The 21,857-nt window shown below is 51.6% G+C and overlaps 1 protein-coding gene across 1 annotated transcript in view; it reads left to right on the forward strand.

Annotated features, from left to right (window-relative positions):
- BRINP2 (BMP/retinoic acid inducible neural specific 2) overlaps positions 1-21,857 on the forward strand; it is a 92,633-nt gene that overhangs the window by 44,434 nt on the left and 26,342 nt on the right. Inside the window, exon 2 of the mRNA XM_045838352.1 lies at positions 1,060-1,400. Coding sequence (XP_045694308.1) covers positions 1,132-1,400 — 269 coding nt within the window. The 5' untranslated portion in view covers positions 1,060-1,131. The remainder of the gene's footprint in view (positions 1-1,059; positions 1,401-21,857) is intronic.

Below are 21,857 nucleotides of genomic sequence, written 5' to 3' on the forward strand. Positions count from 1 at the left end.
ATGCTGAAGTGGAGCTGGTGGGCAAGGCTCCGATAGCACGGGCTAGAAATGAAAGTAACTGAAGAAAGCAACGTGGTTGCAGATTGGTCCCCTGCATCGGCCCAGAGGTCCACACAGGTTACAGCTACCCTTAGACGGAGTGCAGCCCCTGGAAAGCCAAGGCTTGTGATGAGTCGCAAGGGAGCCAAGAGTTTGGATGGCCGAGGCCTTCTCTCCTGGTACCTGCCCTTCCACTCAGAGGGGACAGGGCGTGAACTCATTCGTCCCTTCAGGAAGGCTCTCTGAAGGCCTCTGTGCAGGCGCAGCAGCCAGGAAGGGACACAGCCCTGCCCTTGGGGAGCTTTCATGTTGCCCTGTGAGGCGAGAGAGAACAGGGCAGGTGTCCTTGCGTGCATGACCGGCCCTCTGCTGATGGCGATGGGACCATGTGATTGCCTGTCCTACCCCACCCTGCAACACCTGCTGTAGAGGAAGGGCTCAGCTGTCCAAAAAGCCTCTTTATTTTCAATAAGAGAAAACTGAGTCCACAGAAGGGGGGTGATTTGCCCAAGTTCACCCAGTTTCATAGCAGCCATGGGACCTCACTACTTCTCCCCCTCCCCCACAATTCGCCACCTGGAAAATGGGGCTGCTCTTGGCCTCAGGCCTAGCTTCGAGAGGCAGCACACTGCCTGTGAGGCTGCAAGACCATGAACACTTTTGAGAGGGGGAGACGGAAGTGGACGGTGTTGGGTCAACATGAGAAACATGGAGGCAAAACACAACAGCAGTTAAGAGCCAGACCACCTAAGCTCCAAATTCTGCTTCCTTCACTTAGAAGCTACTGGAATTTAAGCAACTTTCCTCCAAACCTCTTGACACCTCCCCTTCTCCGTAGAAGGACGGCAGTGGCGTGCCCTGCAGGTCGTTTTAAGAGGTGAACGCTCAGTGCCCAGAACGAAGCTGTGTCCCTAGGCTGAAGGGTCCCTAGCGTGGGTCCTGCCCAGTGGCGTCCGATGCTCCCAGGCCCGTCCGTGGGGGCAAGACCTGACATCTCTGTGTGTGCTTTTCTGGTTGCAGGGGCCCCGGAGGAGCCGCACCGAGGGGGAGAGTGTGGCGAGAGAATGAAGACACCAACTGCCCGGGAGAAGCATGAGGTGGCAGTGCGGCACTCAGCTTAGAGGGCTCCGGCCGGCGGTGGCCCCGTGGGCAACCCTGCTGGCACTGGGCCTGCCCGGCTGGGTGCTGGCTGTCTCGGCCACGGCTGCCGCCGTGGTCCCGGAGCAGCATGCGCCCGCGGCCGGCCAGCCGTCCCTGGACTGGCTGCTCACAGACCGGGGCCCCTTCCACCGCGCGCAGGAGTACACTGACTTCGTGGAGCGGTACCGCCAGGGGTTCACCACCAGGTACCGGATCTACAGGTGAGTGGGGACATCCCGCCCGGGCAGGCCCCACCAGGGGCAGAGAGGGTGGGGTGGGCACTGGATCAGCGGGCAGGCCCGCAGGCTGGACTGGCCTTGAGGGCCGGAGGAGCAGGCGGCGGGCAGGAGAAAGCAGCCTGCCATGTTGGTGTTTAAAAAAAGAAGAAAACACACAGGCTGGGAGACCTGCTGATGCCTCCTGGGGAACTTAGCAAAAGGGTTTCTATTTATAGGCCGTGCTGCTTATAAATTGAGGACAAATGAGGCGGCATCGAGTCAGCGTGTAGCCAGTGGGGCGGCAGGGGGTGGGAGTCAAATGCTGGGGCCGGGTTTTAACTAATGGGTTAGATACTTTTATGACTTGTAATTACCCGGACATGCAAATGAAGGCAGGAGCACTCTGCTTCCTGCTCCGCAGGTCTGGGGAGCTCTGCGGGGTCAGGGACGAGGTGGCCATCACCCTTGTCAGCACCCTCACCTGGACTGGCCTTGCTCAGGGACGTGAGCTGTAAGGCCCTGGCCGTCCACAGCAGCATCTGAGCTAGCCCAAAGTCAAGCATGGGGCCTGCCTGGTCCATGTGACGAGGGACAAATAGTTCCCAGTGCTGGGCCAGCACTCCCAAAGCAGGAGTCACTTTTAAATCCGCACCTTGGGGCTCCCTTGAGTGCATCCCTGAATTCCAATGCCCAGTCCGTCCCATCCCCCCGCTCACTGGCCCTCTCTCTTCATCACGCCTGCGGGTGCCTCCTCGCTGCACCCCTAGTCTTCAAACAATCCTGGGAGCTTTGCTGAATTTTTCTCCTTGTCAAGGACATTTATGGTCCAAGTCCGAATGGGCTCCTAATGCAAACAATGAGAGGAAAATATGAAGAAAGCACAAGGAGAAAGAAAGCCAGAAAACTAACGATTCTTTTAGCATCTAGACTCGGTTGCTGTCATTGCATAACTACGTGGCACTCGCACGGCCCGCCGTGGGAACGTACTCACGTGTTGGACCGCTTGCTAGATCCAGCACTTCATGTATGTTTACTCATTGAATCCTTCCAGCAACTCCGTGTTGGAGAAACGATTCTCCTCCCTTTTCACCAACGAGGAAATCAAGGTCCAGAGAAGTTAGGGGGCTTGCCACAGGACACACGGCCAGTAAATGGTGAGCCAGGAGTAGTTCCCATTATAATAGTCGGACTCCAGAATCTGGGTTCTTAAAATATATTTAGACATTTTTCTATTTCTGAGAGGTTTTCTTTTTAAACTTCTGCAATTACCATGGCATCTGTTTGGGTTAGTATGGGGTCTCAGGAATAAGGTTTTACGGTATTCAGCACTGGAAGATTCCCACGTGCTGAGAGCTGCCATTTACGGAGACCTACGTCCTGGCGGGTGCTTCGCACAGGCACCTGCAGATGAAGGGACCTGATCAGGAATTTGAGGTGCTGGCACTTCATGGGTGTGGAGGTCCACGGAAACCAAACCCCAAGGAGTACCCGCCCAGCTCACCTAGATCCAGTGCTCAGGTCCGGTCTGGTCTTGGGAGGGGCTTGGGAGGGCTCTGGTCCCCACCGCCCTCCAAAGGTTACAGTGGGAATTCACACAGGGCCCCCGAGGCTGGGAGTGGCTTAACCTGACTTTCATCAAATCTCTGAGAAACTACATGTGCCCCCCGCAAACAAAATTTCTATAAGGAAAATTCAGGCCGATGCTTCCCCTTTTCACAGAATTTATATTTCCATCCCTTCAAGAGAGAGAAAATCTACCCTTGAAGGTGTTTAAGCAGCAAATTGCCCCACTCCAAGAAAATAAGATTTAATTTACCTTAAATTTTTCAGTTTTCCCCAAATCTTTCAGAAGCACCGTTATCACCGAAAATATATTTTCAAAAAGTGTATTGGAATTGAAATGTCAGGCTGGGAATCCCACCCACCATCCGCTTCAAAGGCCTATAGGAACTAGAGGGACTCAACCATCGATTTCCCTCTTTGATAGAGTTTTCTTCTCGTCGAGCCCTCCGCCCCCGCCGCCCATTGCCTGGCAGCCACGGAGGGCCCGGTGGCATATCTGGGCAGGCCGGTGGGGAGGAGACGGTGTAATCACTTCTGCACGATCAACCTTTCTATCAGTCGGTAACGGTTTTCCGATGATTTAATGTGACAAGCTCTCACACTGTGCCATGCTGCTTCTCTGGGGTCAGTGCTTGCACATGAACCTGTACTTGGGGAAACAGTAACCAGTCATTCCGACAGGCACGCCGCATTCTGATTTGTGACCCTTTGGTGGGGGATGAAAGAATGGTCACACATGGCTGCTCCAGGAGCATTCTGGGAGTTTTGCCTCTGGTTATTAAGCGAAGCGGTCGACCCGTGGACACTTGTTATAGGGGCCTATATTATCCCTGTGGGAATTCACTCTCGTCCTTTCCCCTTCGGTCTCTCATGGCAACTTGCTCCAGCAGATTCAAGAACTTGCTTCCTTGGACAAAAGTGGGTCACAAAAAACTGGTGAGATACACATGAAGGGTCACCCCAACGACCAGAAGACCATTTCATGCAGAAGGGTAGAGAGAGAGAAAGCTTGCAGAGAGTATCAGACAGGTTCTGTGGTGCATATGCACTCTCAAGCAGAATTAGTCTTCCACTCAATTCTTTGAGAGAGCTTTGGCCCTTAGGAAACAAGGGGCATCGTCTACGTGTGCTCCACAGAAGAAAGGAGGTGAACTGTGATGGGGGAGAGGAAGACTTCCCAGTGCACGGGGATGTTGGCCGCGGAATCCCAGGAAGCCCTCTCGCACCGGGAGCGGGACCCTCCCTCCCCGCCAGCTGTGCGAACAGATCAGAACAAGGTCCCAGCGAGGTGCTAATAGTGAGCTCCGATTCCCATGTATCCTTGTTCGGATATCAGCGTGTGTCCCCGCTGTGAGGACATGGCTGGTCATTCCAGAATAGCTCTGCCCTCTCTAACCACGGGCCCCCGGCATTAGCTGCTCTCTCCATTTCAAGTTCATTTCCATGTAGGCGTGTGTGCTGCAGGGGGAAGGCTCTGGACCAGCTGACCTGGGTTCTGAGCCTGGAGCTGTGGCTTCCTAGCTGTGTAATGCTGGGCAAATTAGTTAATATCATTGGTCCCCAATTTCCTTTTCTGTAAAATCAGGACAAACATAGTGCCCCCCCCATAATAAATTAATGTGAAAAGTAAATGTGCTAGTTGGTGTAAAGCACTTAGAAACAGTGCTTAATCAATACTCCCCATCACCATTAGATTGTCCTCCACTGATTTTAGCCAACTTGAGAATGGTCACAAGACAGGAGCCACAGGTGCTATCTTTGTGGTGTCTGCAGAGGGCTCCACCTTCAACAACTTACACAAGAAAGAGAAAAATGGTTCTTTTTCTTCTTTTACAAAGCATAGTAACCTTTGTCCTTCAATCAGTCTGTCAGCTGGGAGAGGAACTCAACTGAAGAATGAATGGGTCTCCTCTGGGCTCACTCTTCCTGGTCTTACGGGCTTAGCAGAGGGAGCTGGATGGTTTCCAGCATGTTTTAGAGTCACCGCAGGCAAAGGTCTTGCCCCTACGGCCAGGGATTGCCGACCAAGCCGGCCTTCCCTAGGACGTCCTGCAGGAGCCGGTCACTGCCAGCTCCTGGTCCTGGGGATGACGCGAACAACCTCGCACGCACTGTTCGAGAACAAAGGCAGTATGTCCTCTGGCTAAGCCTTCTTAAATAACAGGACGGCCCGATCATCTCACCCAATGTTTGGCAAGCTTTTAAGTTTCACTAACTAACCTCTGGGCGTGTCCTCAAGCCCCGGCAGGCCACCAGCTGAGCGAGCCATCAGCCCACTTCTCAGACCTGCCTCTTGCGAGGCTGGTGGTTAGGGCTGTTAGAGCAGAGACCCTACCTTCCATCCCAGCTGCTACCCCCTCCGCTCCCCCTCCTTGCTTCACTCCGTAGCTCCTACTGTATTAAACACTCAGTGATCCACCTCTCACGGCAGTCCCATGAGGCGGATGGAGGCTATGAGGGTCCAAGGCAATGAGTCAGACTTACTTGTTCAAGGTCAGAGAGGTAGAGTGTCACAGCCAGAAATAGCACCCGGGGCTCCTGACTCGGAGTCTGCTGCTCATTACTCTAGACCACGCCACTTCCCTTGGACTGGTAAGTGCATCTTCATCATAACACGCAACCTAATCAGGCACCTAAATTGAGCTGATGCAAATGTAAATATGGTTTCTCGAAACACTCTCGCGGTAATGCTCCATTCTCTCTTTGCTACAAATCAAAGTAATGAGCAGTCTGGGTTTTTTTAAAATTTCTTTTTGTATTAAGGCTTTAATAGAAAGATAATCATGGGATTGGAAAAAAGCCAAGCCACCACGATGAAACACTTAAAACTCGGAAAGAATAAATTAAAATTAGGACAGAAAGTTAGAAATCATACAGAACCATGAGTATCACACAGTGGTTAGGAGGAAGGTAAGACTAGGTACAATTCCAAATTATTGACCTTCGTCAGAATCACCTCCATTTCTAGCTGCCTATTTTGTTTGTTTGTTTGTTTGTTCGTTTAGAAAGGAAGGACCTCAGAATACAGTGGAAGTCTTTTGGGAGAAAAATAAACAAAAATATATTAAACATATATCTTCACTGACAAAAAAAGAACATTATATTCCCATGATGTTCTGGCCAACATTGGTGAATTTTGAGAACAGAAGTCGAACAAAGAGGGTGGAGTGGTACCCAGAGGCAGGCAGGCAGGCAGTGTCGCGGCAGGAGAGTGTGTTAGCCGGCGCGTCTGCAAACACCCCGAGGGCAGGCGGGGCGGAATGAGTCGACACGGTGGACAAGGGCATTGAACGCTAAGAGAAGTTTTCAGCAGGCACTGGTGCAATACCCCTTGGAAAAGAAAATCTGTTTGCAGTAAATTCATCAGGACGAAAAATAAGCTATGGAAGAGCTTACAGCTGAGGGAAGCGAGAAAGAGGAAGAGGCAAGCATCTGACCCAGACTGCACCACGTGTGGTCTGGGACCCGGCAGCCTTGGCCTCACCCGGAGCTGGGCAAAATTCCCAGCCCCTCGGGCCCCACCGCAGACCTACGGCTTCAGGACCCGCACTTGCATGGCAGCCCCGGATGACCGCGTGACGTCGCAGCCTGAGAAGCGCCGTGTGGGTTACACGAAGTGCCTGGGACGCCAAGTGGAGAGCAGGAATGACCAGGGTGGAGGGACCGAAGGCCTTGCTGGAAGGCAGCGTCTCCCATGATGCATTGGAAGCGGCGAGAATATTGACAGGCGATGTTACAAATGGAACAGAATCGTAATCAAGGGAGGTTAAATTTAGGAATTATCAGAGCCAAGGCACACGAACCCTTAAGAATAGATCCGGCAGCTGGGAGAGAAATGTAAAGGCAGACGAGGCTGGGGGGCCTGGAACCAGCCTGTGGGCGCCCCCTGGGAGCCGCAGAGGTGAGGAGGCAGAGAGCAGCTGTGGAGCAATCACAGCGCCAGAGCTGATTCATCATCCCGACCACTTCTCACGGCACGGACGAACAAACACTGATTCGGGTAAACACAAACCCTGGGAGAGGCACCGTCGCCAATTAAGAGATCACAGACCATGTAAATAGAGGGCAAGCTCAGTCTGCCTGGGCAAATCCCAGTGATTTGCTGGGCATTCATTGCAACTCCTGGGGCAGAGGAGGGCTGTCAGCACTCAGCGGCAGGCGGGGGGGACAGGCGGGGAAGGAGGGGAGGTCTCCTGGAAAGTGACCATCACCCGGCTAAATGGTTGGCCTCTGAACTTCTCACTGGGTTTGTATCTGGACAATGAGGGAGTCTGCGAGGGTGGGAGGGGAGAGAGGCACGGTGCTCGGACGAGAGCCAAACCAGAGGGAGAGCAAAACGAGGGGCAACGTGGCGACGAGGAGCCTGCACGTCCGGTCACAGGCAGGATTTCTCAGTCCGCAGAGGTGATGGGGACACGAGAAAGTATTTAGAATTTGCTTTAATCAGGAGGAGTTCAGTGCTGGCTAAAGGTACAGTCCCTCTGACATATACTGTGTCACCTAGATGACAGACTCAGCATAAAAACTTCACCCGAGGAATTTCTTTCCAGACCCGTCGGGATGATGAGTCCCACAGGGCCCAGGCCTTTGAGTCGGCTTTGCAGCACCCTGGCCCCATCTCTGATGGGGAGAGTGCCACACCTGTGCGACACACCTGCTCGGAGCTCCGATGACGCACAGAGCACGGAATGGGAACGTGTTCTCCTGTCTTGGAGCAAGGAGAAATAGCACAAACAAGCAACCACAGTTTGAGAACCTAAGGAGTAGCACTTTCCATTCAATCAGCATTTTGGAGGGTGGGCTCTGTGCTTCTGCTTCCAGAAGAGTCTGATCATAAACCATGAACAAGGAGGACAGCATTCTCGATCTGACGGAACTTACGGATACGTCCATTTGGAGGAAGTGCTGGGTCACTGGGCAAAGGAAGGTCCAGGAAGGCTGGGAGAAAAGGGGATGTACAGGCCAAACCCAGGCGGGTGAGTGGGAACCTGCCAGGTGGACAGTTGGGGAATGGCGTGGTAGACAGTAAACCCACAGGCACGCCAGTGTCCCACTCATGTCTGATGTCAGTGTCAAGATGCATGTGACTGGGTCCCTCGTTCTGCCTCCTGTGTTATTTCCACCATATCCTGTCCCTCCAAAATGTCCCAAGGCTCCTACACACTGGTGTCTGCCAGAGCACGGAACTCACCGCAGGGCATGCCATGTCTCTGCGTTTGGGGTGAATGAGTGAAGTCGAAGTCATTGCATGTCTGCAGAAGGTCGGACGGAAGGCTGTTCCTTTCCTGTGTAACTATTCTCCTGGTCGGGACACAGTGAGCGGGGTTTTAGGATCCTGAAAAACCGACTGCTCCAGCTGAAAATCCAGCATCCTTTATGCGGAAACAGCTGAATTCAGGGGAAGCTTACCTCGTCTCGCACATGCTCACTTGGTCCTCTCGTGGGTGTTTATGGAGCATTTCTTTGTGCAAAGTGCTCTGGGCACCGCGGCAGGCTGGGAGAGATGGAGAAAACGGGGTGTTGCTGGTTTCCGGGGACTGAGCCATGGAGTTGGAGTGACAGCACGCACACCGGAGAGCACATGGAGACGCAGCAGCCCCAAGGCTGTGGGGAGCAAGCCATTCAGAGCATTCTCGGGGACTGATGGGGAGACTGGCCCTCGGATGCCGACTCAGAATGAATTCTCAGGTTCCTGCAGGACAAGATGACTCACCCCCCACATTCCCGTGTCTTTTGGGGCCATACCTGGGTTATCCACCCTGGCTTTGAAGGGGGATCTCAAAGATGGTCTGCAAAGAATAAACGGAAAAAAAATGTGCAAGAAGTGAAGGAAGAATGCAGGATGGCCAAGGGGAGAAGGCAAAATTGGTTTTATTTTCAGATGAGATTTAGTGGAGAGATATTGAGTCAGTCAGGCAGAGAAAAAGAGGATTAATTTTTGCTTTGAGAAATAATTAATTTTATTCATGAATGAATTGCTGCTTAGGGACGTGTACGTGTAGAAAGGAGTGAGGTGGGCCTCACCTAGAAACTGGCACGACACAGATGCAGGCGGACGGGGACCCTGGCTAGTCACGTGGGCTCTCCTTTCTCTTTCTCTTTCTTCCTTCTCAAGAGAAGAGCTTTTTCTGGGTCAGGGAATCTCAATTTTTTTTTCTTTATTCAGCTTCTGCCACATTTATCCCACCTCAGGGCTTCCCACATCTCCCACAAGAAAGTTATTTCAGTCCATAAAGAGCTCGGAACACTGAGTTGCACATGGTGCATTTATTTACTCGGCATGTTTATGGAGCGTCTGCCTGAGCTGGCCACGCCACAGGCACTGGGGACACGGCCACGAGGGAGACACAGCCCAGGCCGCAGGGGACTTGGGCCCCAAGGAAGACCCCTTGAGCCAGTGGATGGAAGTGGTTTGAGGTCCACGAGGCAGGAAGGGCGGCGTGTGAGGAGCCCCATGCCGGTCACCTGTCTTCCCCCAACGGAGTGGAAATGGGGGAGTGTGCTCACAGGGCCCTGGGGGCCAGCGGGACGGATTCATTACCATAACGCCGGGCATGAAGTGCAGGTTGGGACCTGGATTCCCACCCTCACAGCCCATCCCTGACTTGAGTTAAAGACAACTGGAGCCTGCTGGTCCATCGGACTGGTTTGCCGGAACCTAGTGAAGCAACTGGAGAAGGCACAGCAGGCAGTGAGGATGGGGTGGCCGGGTGGCCTCAGATGGGGCTCCACCCTCAGAAGGACTGTGCACCGAGGCCATTGTATCCAAGAGACAAGAGCCTTTTGTGAGCAGGGATCTTAATGCATCAACTCGACACAGTGTTGAAACGTGGACCACAAGACACAAGCTGTCCCCAATCTCTTCCATGTCCCTGAGGGATGAGAGAGGGGAGGGGCAAAGCAACTGGATGGTTCTGGGAGGGCAAACAAGTTGGCCAAAGTTTCTGTTTAACTTAGGGAAAGAGCACAAACGACTCTCTTTTTACTATGAGATATGCATCATATAAATACTAACAGCTCATACATATTGGGTGTTCATCCTGTGCCCAACATTTTACTAAGTGATGCATGTAATTATTCGTATACAAGGGAGATGCTCTTTGTACACACACATTACAGACGAAGACGCTGAGATTTGGAGGACATGATGTGACCAGTGAGAGGGAGAGCCAGCACTCAGCCCATAAACTATTACCATGGAATGAAGTCAGTAATCTGAACCTGGATTCCTGCGGCTCTGAGGAAAATGGTGCCGCCCATGGTAACCACCTGTGCTCTGCCCTCCTGCCCTGGTGGGATGCCGAAGGTGGGCCTCAAGGGGCTGGAGGGTGGCTCATCCCGTGCAAAGGTCCCCCCTCTCCACTGGAGCCTCCATCTGCTCTCGGGCTCTGGGAAACCCTCCGTGGGAGGAAGCTGCAAGTAAATCTCCCTGGAGCAACTCCCTGGCAGCAAATGCTGCCTGTGTCAGCTTTGCATCGCCGATGTGTTTCCATAGGGTGCACCGTAAACGGAATTTCTGTCAATCGAATCCTCTACTGGCGCAACACTTCATGTCATTTCAAAAATGCAGCGGTATCTTATTTTTTGCCTGGCAACGGCTTACAAAAATTCAGTGCTAAGCCAGTCTCTAGCCCCTGACTTTAGGGTCGGATAGCTACTGATCTACAAACACCAAGATCTACTTGGAAGTGACTTCTATTTCCAGAGAGCTTTTCCCAAAGCCAGAAGAAACCTTTGGTGCTGCAAGTAACCTCCGCTGGCTGGCCCACTTTGTAAATGGGGAGTTGCTTCCAGGGACAAGGTTGACACGTCCGCTGGGTCACTCCTGCTTGCCCTCCGCGTGCGCAGCACACGGTGGGATCGGATGAAGCCGAGACAGAGACCTAAGGCAGGACCCCTGAGTCAGTTTTAGGGTGTGCAGGTTTGGGTGTGGGCGTTAGGGCTCTGATGCGGGCACAGAGCTCGGGGACGGTGCAGCAACCTGGCAGAGGCTCCTGTGCCTGCAGTGTCTTGCCCTCCGCACGTGATTCTGCCTCCGGGGCAGGCTCTCCCTTGAGCACAGAAGCGCACTTTCTTTCTCCCTCTGCCCGCCAGGAACAAACAAGCTCTGGACCTCGGAATGAGTCAGAGCAAGAAGCTTCGCTGGCCAGATGGGAGGCCCTGGTGGGAGGGAAAATGAGGTCGCCAGCACCAGCCCTGCTCCGAGCCCTCATTACCAGCCCCACGCCAGGGGAATTCTCATTTTCCCTATGTGCCGGGAGAGTCTGGGCCTTACCTGGGGACGTGCTGGTGACGGAGGAGGGACAGGAAGAAAAGCTCTGTGGGGAATGAGTTCCCCTGGATCCACAGAAGCATGGAGACGCCTGATGATCCCTCGGCATCAGCCACATGGTTGGTTTACTAGTAACAGAGGTAAACTTCAGCGCAGGAAGCCAGCCTCTGGCTCAGCTGGTCCTGTGGATGTTCTATGGGGTGAGTTGGATAAAGATGATGCAGAGACAAAGGCAGGTGATGTGAGTCCCAGAATGCTGGCCTTAGGCAGCGGGAAACTCAGGCCCAATGGGACTTGCCAGAAGGGGTGTGGCGATAGAGGCTGATAACACATTCTTTTGTCTTCTGTGACCACGGAGCAGGGTGGGGTCCACATGGGGGCCTGAAGGTCAGGAGACTAAATCTGGGAACCACAGACTTAGTGGTTAGCCCGGGGACAAGAGGCCATGGCAGCAGAGACCGCGTGTGGGTGAGCAGGGACGCCCAGGGCCACGGCCGATGGGACAGCCCGAGCCCAGCTTGCTGCTTGAATGTGTGAATGAGAAGGAAGCTTGAACATGGGCTATTCCCTACCCCACGCAGACGACCACTCTAGAAACCCCCAAGAAGGTGTGGCCCACGGGCTGGGCTTGCACAGTTCCACGCCTGCGCGTGCATGGAGCCAGTTTCCACTCGACGGCCCCAGACACTGTAACGGTCTTCCTGATGTTGAACCACAGTCTTCCCATAAGGCCACTTATGGGCCCTGACTCTGCGTCCTCCTGTGTCTCCTGAATAAGTCTCAGCGCCTCCTCTTCACGACATCTGGAGACTGTTATCATTCTCCCCGCTGCTCAGGCCTGTGGGCACGCGGTCACTGCCCTCCAGAGGCTCTTTCCTCCCCTCCCCCTCCTCGCACGCTCCCCTCCACCAAGCTGCCCCTGCCTCTCTTCCCAAACTCCCCCTTTTTCATCTTCATAAAGAAGAAATAAGAAGTTTATTTGGACATAGAGTTCTTTTCTATCTGAACCGATTCTGGCTCCTACGGAGCTTGCTTGCTCAAGAATGCTGTCTGCATCCTGGAGCTTCTCTGCCCAGGCCTTTTCCTTTGCCCGGGTTTCTCTAACTTCCTGCGTCCTGGACTGCTCCCAGAGGCTGGCCGGGGTGGTGCTGGGTCCCGGGCTCACCTCGGGAAGAGTGGGGACCCTCCTTCACAACTGCTTCAAGGAAAGCTGGAAATAAATGCTGGGCTTATGGTGAAAGAACACAGGTTTTCCATTCAAATTAAATGCAGGGAAAAAGTGCTAACGTTCTCCTCAGCTTCTGAAAGAATGGCATCTACCTCCAACTTGATTTGATTCTGGGCTTAGTCTCTGCGGTAAAACTGGAGCCAACACGGCACTTGTCAAGCTGCCCACCATCCTGTCTGGGTCTCCCTGTCCTTGGCCGTGCTCCCTGGTGAGAGCAGCCTCCAGGCTGCGGGGACTCCGCCCTCTTCCCCGGCCCCGCCCACCACGTGCATCACGTGGCTTCTGTCTCGGAATCCAGTCTTTTCTCTCTTCCCCCAGCTTCATCATTTACCATCTGGATTTCTCTCTCTCCTCCAATCCAACCTATCGAAAGTCTTGCCGCTTGGTGCCCGAACGATCAAACCCAAATGCATTTTGTTAGAATGAAAGTCCCTTCCAAATTCACCCTTTCTCCATTTTAACAAATGTCCAGTGAACACTGACTCTGCGTCACCGACCACGGCGCACCGTTTCTTCCTGTCTCTCCTCTGTTCCCGTCCTAGGGACGGTCTCCAGATGGGCCCCGACGCAGAGAGCCGCGTGTCTGTCCACATTCTCTCCCTTCTTCCTGCAAAGTCCCTTCCATTTGCTGGCTGATTCCTTCTCAGCTTGCAACCCCATTGAAATATCTCACCTCTCTAGGAAGTCTTTTTTGAGTCCTTTAAGAATTATTCCTACTTATGATTTCCCTTTAATCTTTTCATATTTCTGCTATTTATCTTATTTCCTTCCTTTCTCCTTTCTTTTTTTCCCCTCCCTCCCTGCCTTCCTTTCTTTTCCCGAGTCTCTTTGCTCTTCACTTGAGCCTTTTCAGGCAAAGAACACGTCTGATCTCACCTCTGTCTCTCCAGCTCCCAGGAGCACGCGGGCCACATACAAGGATGTGATGGGGACTAAACCCATTCAACAGAAATAGAATGTCCCGACATTGACTGACAAGAAGCAGTCAGCAAGTGGCCGAGACTCCAGGCTCTGGCCTCACACGATGTGGGCTTCAGTTGTCGTTACGCTACTTCTAATCGTATGGACTTGTACAGGTTATTTTGTGCCTGTGCCTCAGTTTTCTCATCAAATGGGCAGAAAAACGGGCCTTTCTTTATAGGACTCTTTCGTGATAACTAAAAACAACCGGATTTGGTTTGTTTCAAGATAAATGTTCTTTCTTTTTGTGGCAGCTCTCCTGAGAGTACATACAGAAAACAACAGCATAGGCAGTCTTGAGGAGCAGAAGAGAAAATGAAAGAAGATTTAGCGGATAAAGAGGAAAGAAAGATGGGGCTGCCTTACTCTATTAAACTCTTTCTCCTGAAATTTCCAATCAGATTTATCACTTAAAACCCACACACTGCTCACCCTCACTGGAGCCTGAGTTAATCCATCCATTGATTTTATTGTTACATAGACAGTTCAAAATAAATCCCGCACAGGGGCGGGTGATTTCCCCGCAGAGACGGCTCCCACGCCACGACCCCGCGGCGTACAGGTCAAGGCCTCGAGACCCGCATCCTTTCCCACGGAGACTAAGCAAACAGGAAGAGAGGCCCCATACGGGAATGTCACTGCGCCGAGGAGAAAGGGGGGCATGGATGCTTGGCCTCCGAGGTGATGAAAAGTCAGGTAACTGAAAGGGACCCCCGTCTAGGCCGGCGATAAAATCCCGAGTGAAGCTCCTCTTGCCAGGCTGGGGTGCGAGACTGACCTGACCCAGGTGGTGTTAGTCAGAGGGGCTAAAGCAGGTACACACAGACCCCCAGTCTTAATAAAAGCTTTCAATTTTTCTTCTCATGTCACATTCCGGTGCAATTTATGGAAGGGTCGAAAGGAGTTTACTTCCTGAAATCATTCAGCACAAAGAGTCATGCTTCCTAGTCACTCCGGGGACCCCAGAGTCCACCCCGGTCCTGGTGGACAAGGAAAGAGACACAAAGGACTTCCTGGCAGATCTATCGTGCCACCCCGGTTCCGACACGTGGCCACACTTCCTGCGGAGAAAGCTGGAACACGAAAATGTCTGTGCCGCTGGGGAGGACATAGAAGCAGCTTAAAGAGCACCTTCCAGTCTCCGCCACAAGGGGCAGAGTGCAAGCAGAGGGTGAAATGCAAAGCCCTGAATTTAAGTTCAAAATGTCAACTTCACATATAAAACACACAGGAAACCTGACTTCGCTGTGAAGAGAGAAATCTGGGGTTGAAAGAAAATGTGAGGTTGGGCTGATTATAACATTACTGTTAGCTGAGAATACTTCTGTCTTTGAAAAAAGTGAAGACAATATTCAAGTGCATTAATAAAGGAAATACGTATATATAGTAGGAAGATCATCGACTATCTCCATCTGTTGTTACTTAATTAAGTGTCCTTGACTAAGATACTTAAATTATCTGAGCCTCAGCTGGCTGAGCTGTAATATAGGACTAAAGCATGTGGGGTGTATCAGCTAACTACTACCACGATGATGCATATGACAGTAACCCCAAAACTCAGTAGCTGAAAGCAATAATCATCTATTCTCACGCATCTGTAGGCTGGCTTGGTTAGCTATGCCTCAGGACTCAGGTCTGCAAGGGGGTCCTTAGGTCTTTACCCTAGTAACGGTTTTATTCTGCGGCGCAGGCTGAAGGGGAAGGGCCCAGCAGCTGCTGGGGAAAGCAGCTCTCGCGGCGAGTGCACAGATGCAGAGACAGTGCAGTCCTGAGGGGCCTCTCGAGGTCTCGGCCCAGAACCGCCACCCTGTCCCTTCTGTTCATATTCCTTTCTCCAGAGCAAAGTCACACAGCCAACTCCCACACCCGTGGGGGAGGGAAACAAGCTCCACCCATATCAGTGAGTCCTACGGGAATGTCACGTGTCAAAGGGCGTTCCAATACATACAAGAATGGGAAGTCAATCTAACACACTGAACTCTGTAACATTGTGGTGATGATTACAAAATACATGTAGAGCGTGCCGTCCCAAGCCTGGCAACTCAGGAGCTCAGGGAGGAGACGCTATGATGGTAGTGATGGTGGTGGTGGTGATGATGCATGAATTCCAGATATCATATCCCAGTGTGCTCCCGGTGGCTCGGAACCCACCCGCTGAATCGTGGCTAATTTCTGTGGCCATTTTAAAGAGAAATATATTGCCCTGGCCGGTGTGGCTCAGTTGATTGGGGTATGGTCCTGTAGACCAAAAGGTGGGAGGTTTTATTTTCAGTGACAGCACATACCTACGTTGTCAGTTCAATTCCCAGTCAGAACACGTATGGGAAGCAGCAGACCAATGTTTTCTTTTCTCTCTCTGTCATCAATAAACATATTAATAAATACATTTAAAAAAGAAATATATTGACTAGATTGCAAGCAGAAAAGGTTGAACCTAAGAGTCTAGGGATCTGGAAACTGTATTAAAAGAACTAAAAAGATTTAGCCCAAAGAAGAGTGGCCCATCTAAAAAGTAAATGCGCCCAAATCCCAGAAGGGCTGTCTCATGGCAAAGGGAATAAACTTGTAGACGAATGGAAGGAACGGCCCGTCTGGGGAGGTTCTCTTCCAGTTGAGTCGATCATGGGGAGCCCTGGGACCTGTGCTGGGGACAAGCACAGCACAGGCTGTCCACCTGCGAGCAAAGACAAGGACGACGGGAGGCGCAGAGTGGTGAACAGTGCCGCCGTTTTTCCACCGTTGAACAGAGGAGCTGTGGGGAGCAGGTCGGGAGGGCAGGGCGGAGCTGGGGTTTCTGTGCCTTGGGAAACACAGACCGTAGCTCCTGTTCAATCACCTTCCGTTCTCACGGACCCGCGGTCCTCTGTTCCAATACGTCTGTTTGTATTCCGCACGGCTCTCCGAGCCCTCTCGGAGCCCCCGAGCCCCAGCGGGGCGGAGCGAGGTTCCCCAAACACTGGTCTCTTCCTCTTCTTTAAGCTTGAGTCTCCCCTCCACGTCTCTCCCAATCAGCCTTAATTAAACTGTTGAAAGCTGCAGCTTGATTTTAATTAGAGCAAAATTGGGAAGATTAGAATGAAATTGGCCAATCATTGTTTACGGGCCGTTGTTTGAGAACACAGCAGGCTGTGAAATTACCTCCATGCCAGGCTTCTTGAATTCTTCCAGATAGTGAGGGGGACAGGATAGTGGGCATCTGGGGAGGGCTGGCCTCCACTCTGCTCTGTGGGCCCAGAGCTGCAGGGCCCAGAGGTGATGTGACCGTATGGCTCCTGGATGGGAGCCTTCCTGCCTGGGACATCTCCCGGCCACCGTGGTAAACAAGGCAGCAGAACTTCTGGAGAAGTCTGAAAGGTGTCCAGTGGCCTCTGAGCTCGCGCGCCAGTCCTGGACAAAGGCAGGACATCCCTCATGGTGGGGCCTGCGTTCCCATCACACTCTACTGCTGGTTGACCGAGGTTCAGGCCACTTCCTCGGTTTCCCTGTCGCTTCGCTCTGTTAACCTGTAAAAGTTAATAATTGAGTAGTAATATTTCTTCTTCCTCTTTTCCAAGGCCCTTGTATAGATAACATCGTTGAGCACGTGTGAAAATGGTGTACGATTTTTGAAAACATCTAAAGGAAAGCGCTACACCAATATAAAAGATTATGGTGTTTATTATAATTACTTTTTACAGCTCAGACTGATCATGCCTCATTCATCGCAGCGGTCCAGGCTCTGATAGCCAAGCGCATCACAATCATCTGTTGATGAGACAGCACTCTCCTGATGACGAGCTGTGTCTAGAAATCTCGCCTTCTGCTCAGGAGCCAAAACATGACAGGTCCCTCAGCCTCCCACACGTCCCGTTAGAGACCATAAGACCATCTCAGCCGAGTCACTGGGAGAGATAACTGACGTCCCTTAATGTGTATGTGTTGGTTCTGGCTGTCCTGGTTCATGTGAGTTTTTTAAGGTGACGGATGTGAGCCCTATGAAAAAGGAAAAGTAGTAACGCCTTAGCCTGGTGGGCTGGTTCCTGTGATGGGAGCCACAGCCCCGGATGTGAGGTGTCCTGACGGAAAAACAAGGAAAGAAAAGGCTGTTTCGTGTCTGGAACTCTAGGAAAATTCAGCAGGCTTTCCTGGGACTCCTGTATCAAACCGGCCAGTCTCCCGAGTTCTTCGGGAAAAGACGCCTCCCCGAAAGAAAGGCGGGTTTCGAGAACAAAGACGTTTGCAGGTGTCCAGAATGGGCAGGTGTGTGAGAAGTTTCCCCCGGTCCCTGGTTGACCGTTAGCATAGACAAAGTCAAGTCACAGAAAAAAATGACAAGAAAACTGTGCCTTTGGCTTAAAGCCAATCCATCCTTTTGGCTTCGAAGTTCTTAAATATTTTATTCCATAGGCTGCCATGTGTCTTCCTTAATTTTTCAAGGAAAACCAATCATATTTTTTTTTCTTATAAGATGGTTCATACCAAAATGACCAGATGGAGACTTGAAAGCTCAGGCCCGTTCAGCACTGAAGGCTCTGCAGACCCTGAGGTTTGGAGGACTGTCCCCCCGCCCCCACCCCGCCCAACAGAGGTCACTGGAAATAGGTCAGAGACGGGGACTGTGCCCTACCATGGGAACATCCTTTCCACTGTTGTTTCCGAAGTGGTGCTGGGTGCTGGGCGTTGGGCACTGGGCGTCCCGGGCTCCAAGGCTGCCTTGAGACCTCTCCCAGCCCTCCAGAGACCCAGATCTCATTCCGAGAGATGCCGCCCGTGCGAGCACGCACTGAAGGGTTCGCTCCGCTGGAAGCAACACTGACTCCCTCCGCGGTGAGCCCGCCCGGGTCCAACGCAGGAGGAGCAAAGGGCTCCTGGCCCTCGCAGGCACATCCGCACGGGTGTCCAGCCTGCAGGGGCGCCGCCGCTGGGGGCGCAGCATATACGCGGGATACAGGAAGTGTGTCTTTCGGGATTCCCCCATCGGTGGCCCTGGAGATGGGTCTGGCTGGGCTTCCCACACCGAGGTGGGAAGATACGTCGATCAGAAACCGGGAATGTCAGGGTCTCAGGACCACCATCCACACTGTAGGCTGCAGGGTTCATTACTACATAGCTTTGCTTTTGTTTTGAAACTATGGATTTTTGTTGTTGTTGTTTAGATACTCTCTCCCCCAAGGCTGCCTGGGGAGGGAGGCTTCCTAGGTAACGACTCTTCATGGGGGCCGGATCAATGCTCTCAGTTTCCCCGCCCGAGAAGTGGTGTCTCAGCGGGCAGCTGCTGGAGACGGCGCCTGGGACGGGAGACTCAGCTGGGCTGCTCCTGAGTCTTTCATCTTCATCGCTGTGGGGAGCCAGGACCCTATGGGGGAACCTCGTGGGGGACTCCTGCTGGCAGTGTCCCTGTCGACCTTGGGTAACGTGGAGGAATACAGGGCTGTGGGGTGTTTGGGGCCATACGGTCAGTAGCTATGAAGGGAGGCATCTCTTTTCATCTACATCTTTCAGATGAGGAACACCTTGGGCCCTTAGTACTCTCATGGAGCGCCTTATGCTGCAGACCCAGAGCTGGCCCAGCCCCCCGCCCAGGCCCAAAGACCCCCAGAGCTCTGTTGCCTGGGGCTTAGCACTGCTGTTCTGCTCTCCTCCTGTAGCTCCCTTTGGATTCTGGGAAAATCCCCAACCTCACATACATCAGAAGCATCATTTATTGACAATCTGGACCACTAGCATTAAGCAATTTGGGACAAAGATAACTACAGTCACTTCAGAATGTAGATAGAGATTTTGAGTTACAGCTAAAATATTCTGAGGGTAGGTATGTACAACTGCTTTTATTGAACATGTCGGATTTTACCCTCCAAACTGGATTACACCTTTCCTAAACTTCTTTTTGGTTGTTACTCATCATCGTATGGGCATGCAAAGCCTTTGACAGAAATATACGTTGTTCACTTCAGGCTAATCTAAACTATAATGGGAAAGGAACCCCACTTCTGTTCATTACAGCAGTTCCCCTCGGCGTGCAGCGTGAACACCTTCTACAGGTAGAGTCCACGTGAGGGAGCTCTGCTCGCCCTCCGGCTCCCGGCACGGGACGGCCTCGCTGCTCTAAAGGCACTCGCCACAGGGGCATCCCTCGCCTTTGAAGCATGTGCTTTCTCAGGCTGTTCCCTGCAAAACACACCCAGCGAGGGAAGATTTTAAGAGAAATCGCTGAAGAGAAATGAAAATTAATTTGTTGTATTAATTGAAACAAAGACGATGGCTCCATTGAAGTAATGTGTGCCAATTAATTGGTATATAGAAAATGTCCTTTTCCCAGGCGGAAAAAAAAAAAGGAGCCGAGATTATTTCAGTGCTGAAGAAAACGACTCAGTGAGAAATCAGAAGCGAACATCTATCCTTTGAGCAGCTCAGGCTGCTGCTCTCCGGCACTGCCTTCTGAGGCTTTCGGACGCTGCCAAGAGCCAGGTTAATACATTCCGTAATCCCATGCCACCGCTTTCTGACTCAAAACCTGTTCACAGAGGTTTCCCTCATTATTGTAATTTCCTGAAGGGCTCCGAAGGGCAAGAAGAAACTTAGGGAAGTCGCAGAGAAAAACCACAGGGCACCCCCAGTGCCTGAACCTTCCTGCAGCCAGCTGAGACCTTGTGGTTAATTCTGACTCGACCGCATCCTACGCCTCTGGTCCTTTTCTCGTGAAATCCACCCCCCAACCCGACACACACACTCATACGCTCTTCCACTCGCAACGTCGTCGTTGCCCCTTGGAGTTCCTCAGGGGAGACGGTATAGCATGGGGGGAAAGACGCTGGATCACGGAGCCAGGTAGCCTGTGTTTAAAATTCTCGCTCCTCCACCTCCTGGGTGTTACCTTCTGGGAAATTAACCTATTTCTGCCTCAATTTCCTCATCCATAAAATGAGGGTAATTATATCTTCCCCTTTACGGAGATGTTTTAAGTATTATATTCATTGATACCTATGAGATGCTTGGAATGCATGGCCCAGACTAAGAATTCATTCAATGTGAACCCTTAATTTTTATTTGCTCATAAAATGCTTCCTAAGACGGTATCATTCATTTTTCCCAGTTAATCTGTGCTATAATTTCCAGAACAGCTGTTTCTCTGATTCCTCCCCTGGTAACCTGTGTATGGACTTGATTTTTTTCCCCTAAGGCTTAATTTCTCTTCCTGCAACTGCATGCATCGAAACCACCTTAATCCAAAAAAGTTTTGCTTTGGTGTATATGTTGCATTGCATTTTAGAAACACAGTAAACTCATGTTTTGTATATATAATTAAAAGAATGAAATGTTCCAGGCAATGAAAATATTTTTGTTGGAAGATAGTAAACATTAAAATTAGAATGCAGTAAAACATACTACACAGGAAAACAGTGTTCTAGAAACAGCAGTCTGCTGTTGACCTTCCTGGGTGAGGTGCAAGTGACTTTCTTAGCTCTTTGGGTCTCGCTGTTGCTACTGTCACCATCATCACAGTTGTCGTCCATAGCACTGGGGGAGGGTCAGTGCTGATTGTGCTGATTCTAGTACCAACTGGTTATGTTGCTCTAGGCAAACTACTTCCCTCTCTCTGTTTCACGCTTTTCCCATGACCTAAGGGGATTGAAGTAGGTCTTCCCAACTGGTGTGCATGCTGGCGCTGGTGGTGCTGCAGATGGGCGGTGGGTGTGTCCACAGCCTGGTGCCCTCAGCCCTTGGGGCAGCTGGGCAAGGTCTGGGGTAGCAGGACTCCCTGGCTGGTCTCCTCAGGGCTGAGCAGCCTTGCTCATTGGTCCCAGGGCATCCCATAAAGAGAACGTTCAAGGGACACGATAATGTGAAGTAAAACGGGCAAACAGCATGCAAATGTTTCTTCAGATTCTAACAGTCCAGATTTCCCTCTTGGTAGTTGTGTGACGCCAGGCAAATTGCTTAGCTTTCTCAGCCCCAAGATCTTCATTCGTGTAAGTAAGGTACATTCAAAACTCTTTGGTTCGGGTAAAATGCATGATTTTCCAAGTATGGTGTTGGATAAAGGAAGACGAAGACTAAAGAAAAGTGTGAAACTCCAAGACTGTCGCTCCTTTGGGGGACCTTTAAAGAACCCCAGGAGTGTGCCAGAAGTCATTAGACCCTGTGTAGAGGGCTGGGGCCACTGGTCACTAGCACTGGGGGTCAAGCACAGCAGAGATGAATGACAGCTCTGTCCTCATGGACGGGGACTGCGTACAGTCACAGGAAGTTGTCCCTATTCACTGAAGACAGTGGAAGAGGACCCAGGCTCAGTTTAGATAAAGCATGAGAAAATGTCATTAGTATCTTGACTTACGTATGTATTAAAATGCACAAAATTATGTCTGTAAGTTACAGTCTTATAAATCAAATATAGTTTTCTCAGTGATATGCATACACGTGTATAATGCTTTACCTTCATTTCAGATCAATCACTAAT

Source organism: Phyllostomus hastatus, unplaced genomic scaffold, assembly GCF_019186645.2.
Source record: "Phyllostomus hastatus isolate PE091 unplaced genomic scaffold, TTU_PhHast_1.1 phas_contig_283, whole genome shotgun sequence".
In the NCBI taxonomy this organism is placed as follows: Eukaryota; Metazoa; Chordata; class Mammalia; order Chiroptera; family Phyllostomidae; genus Phyllostomus; species Phyllostomus hastatus.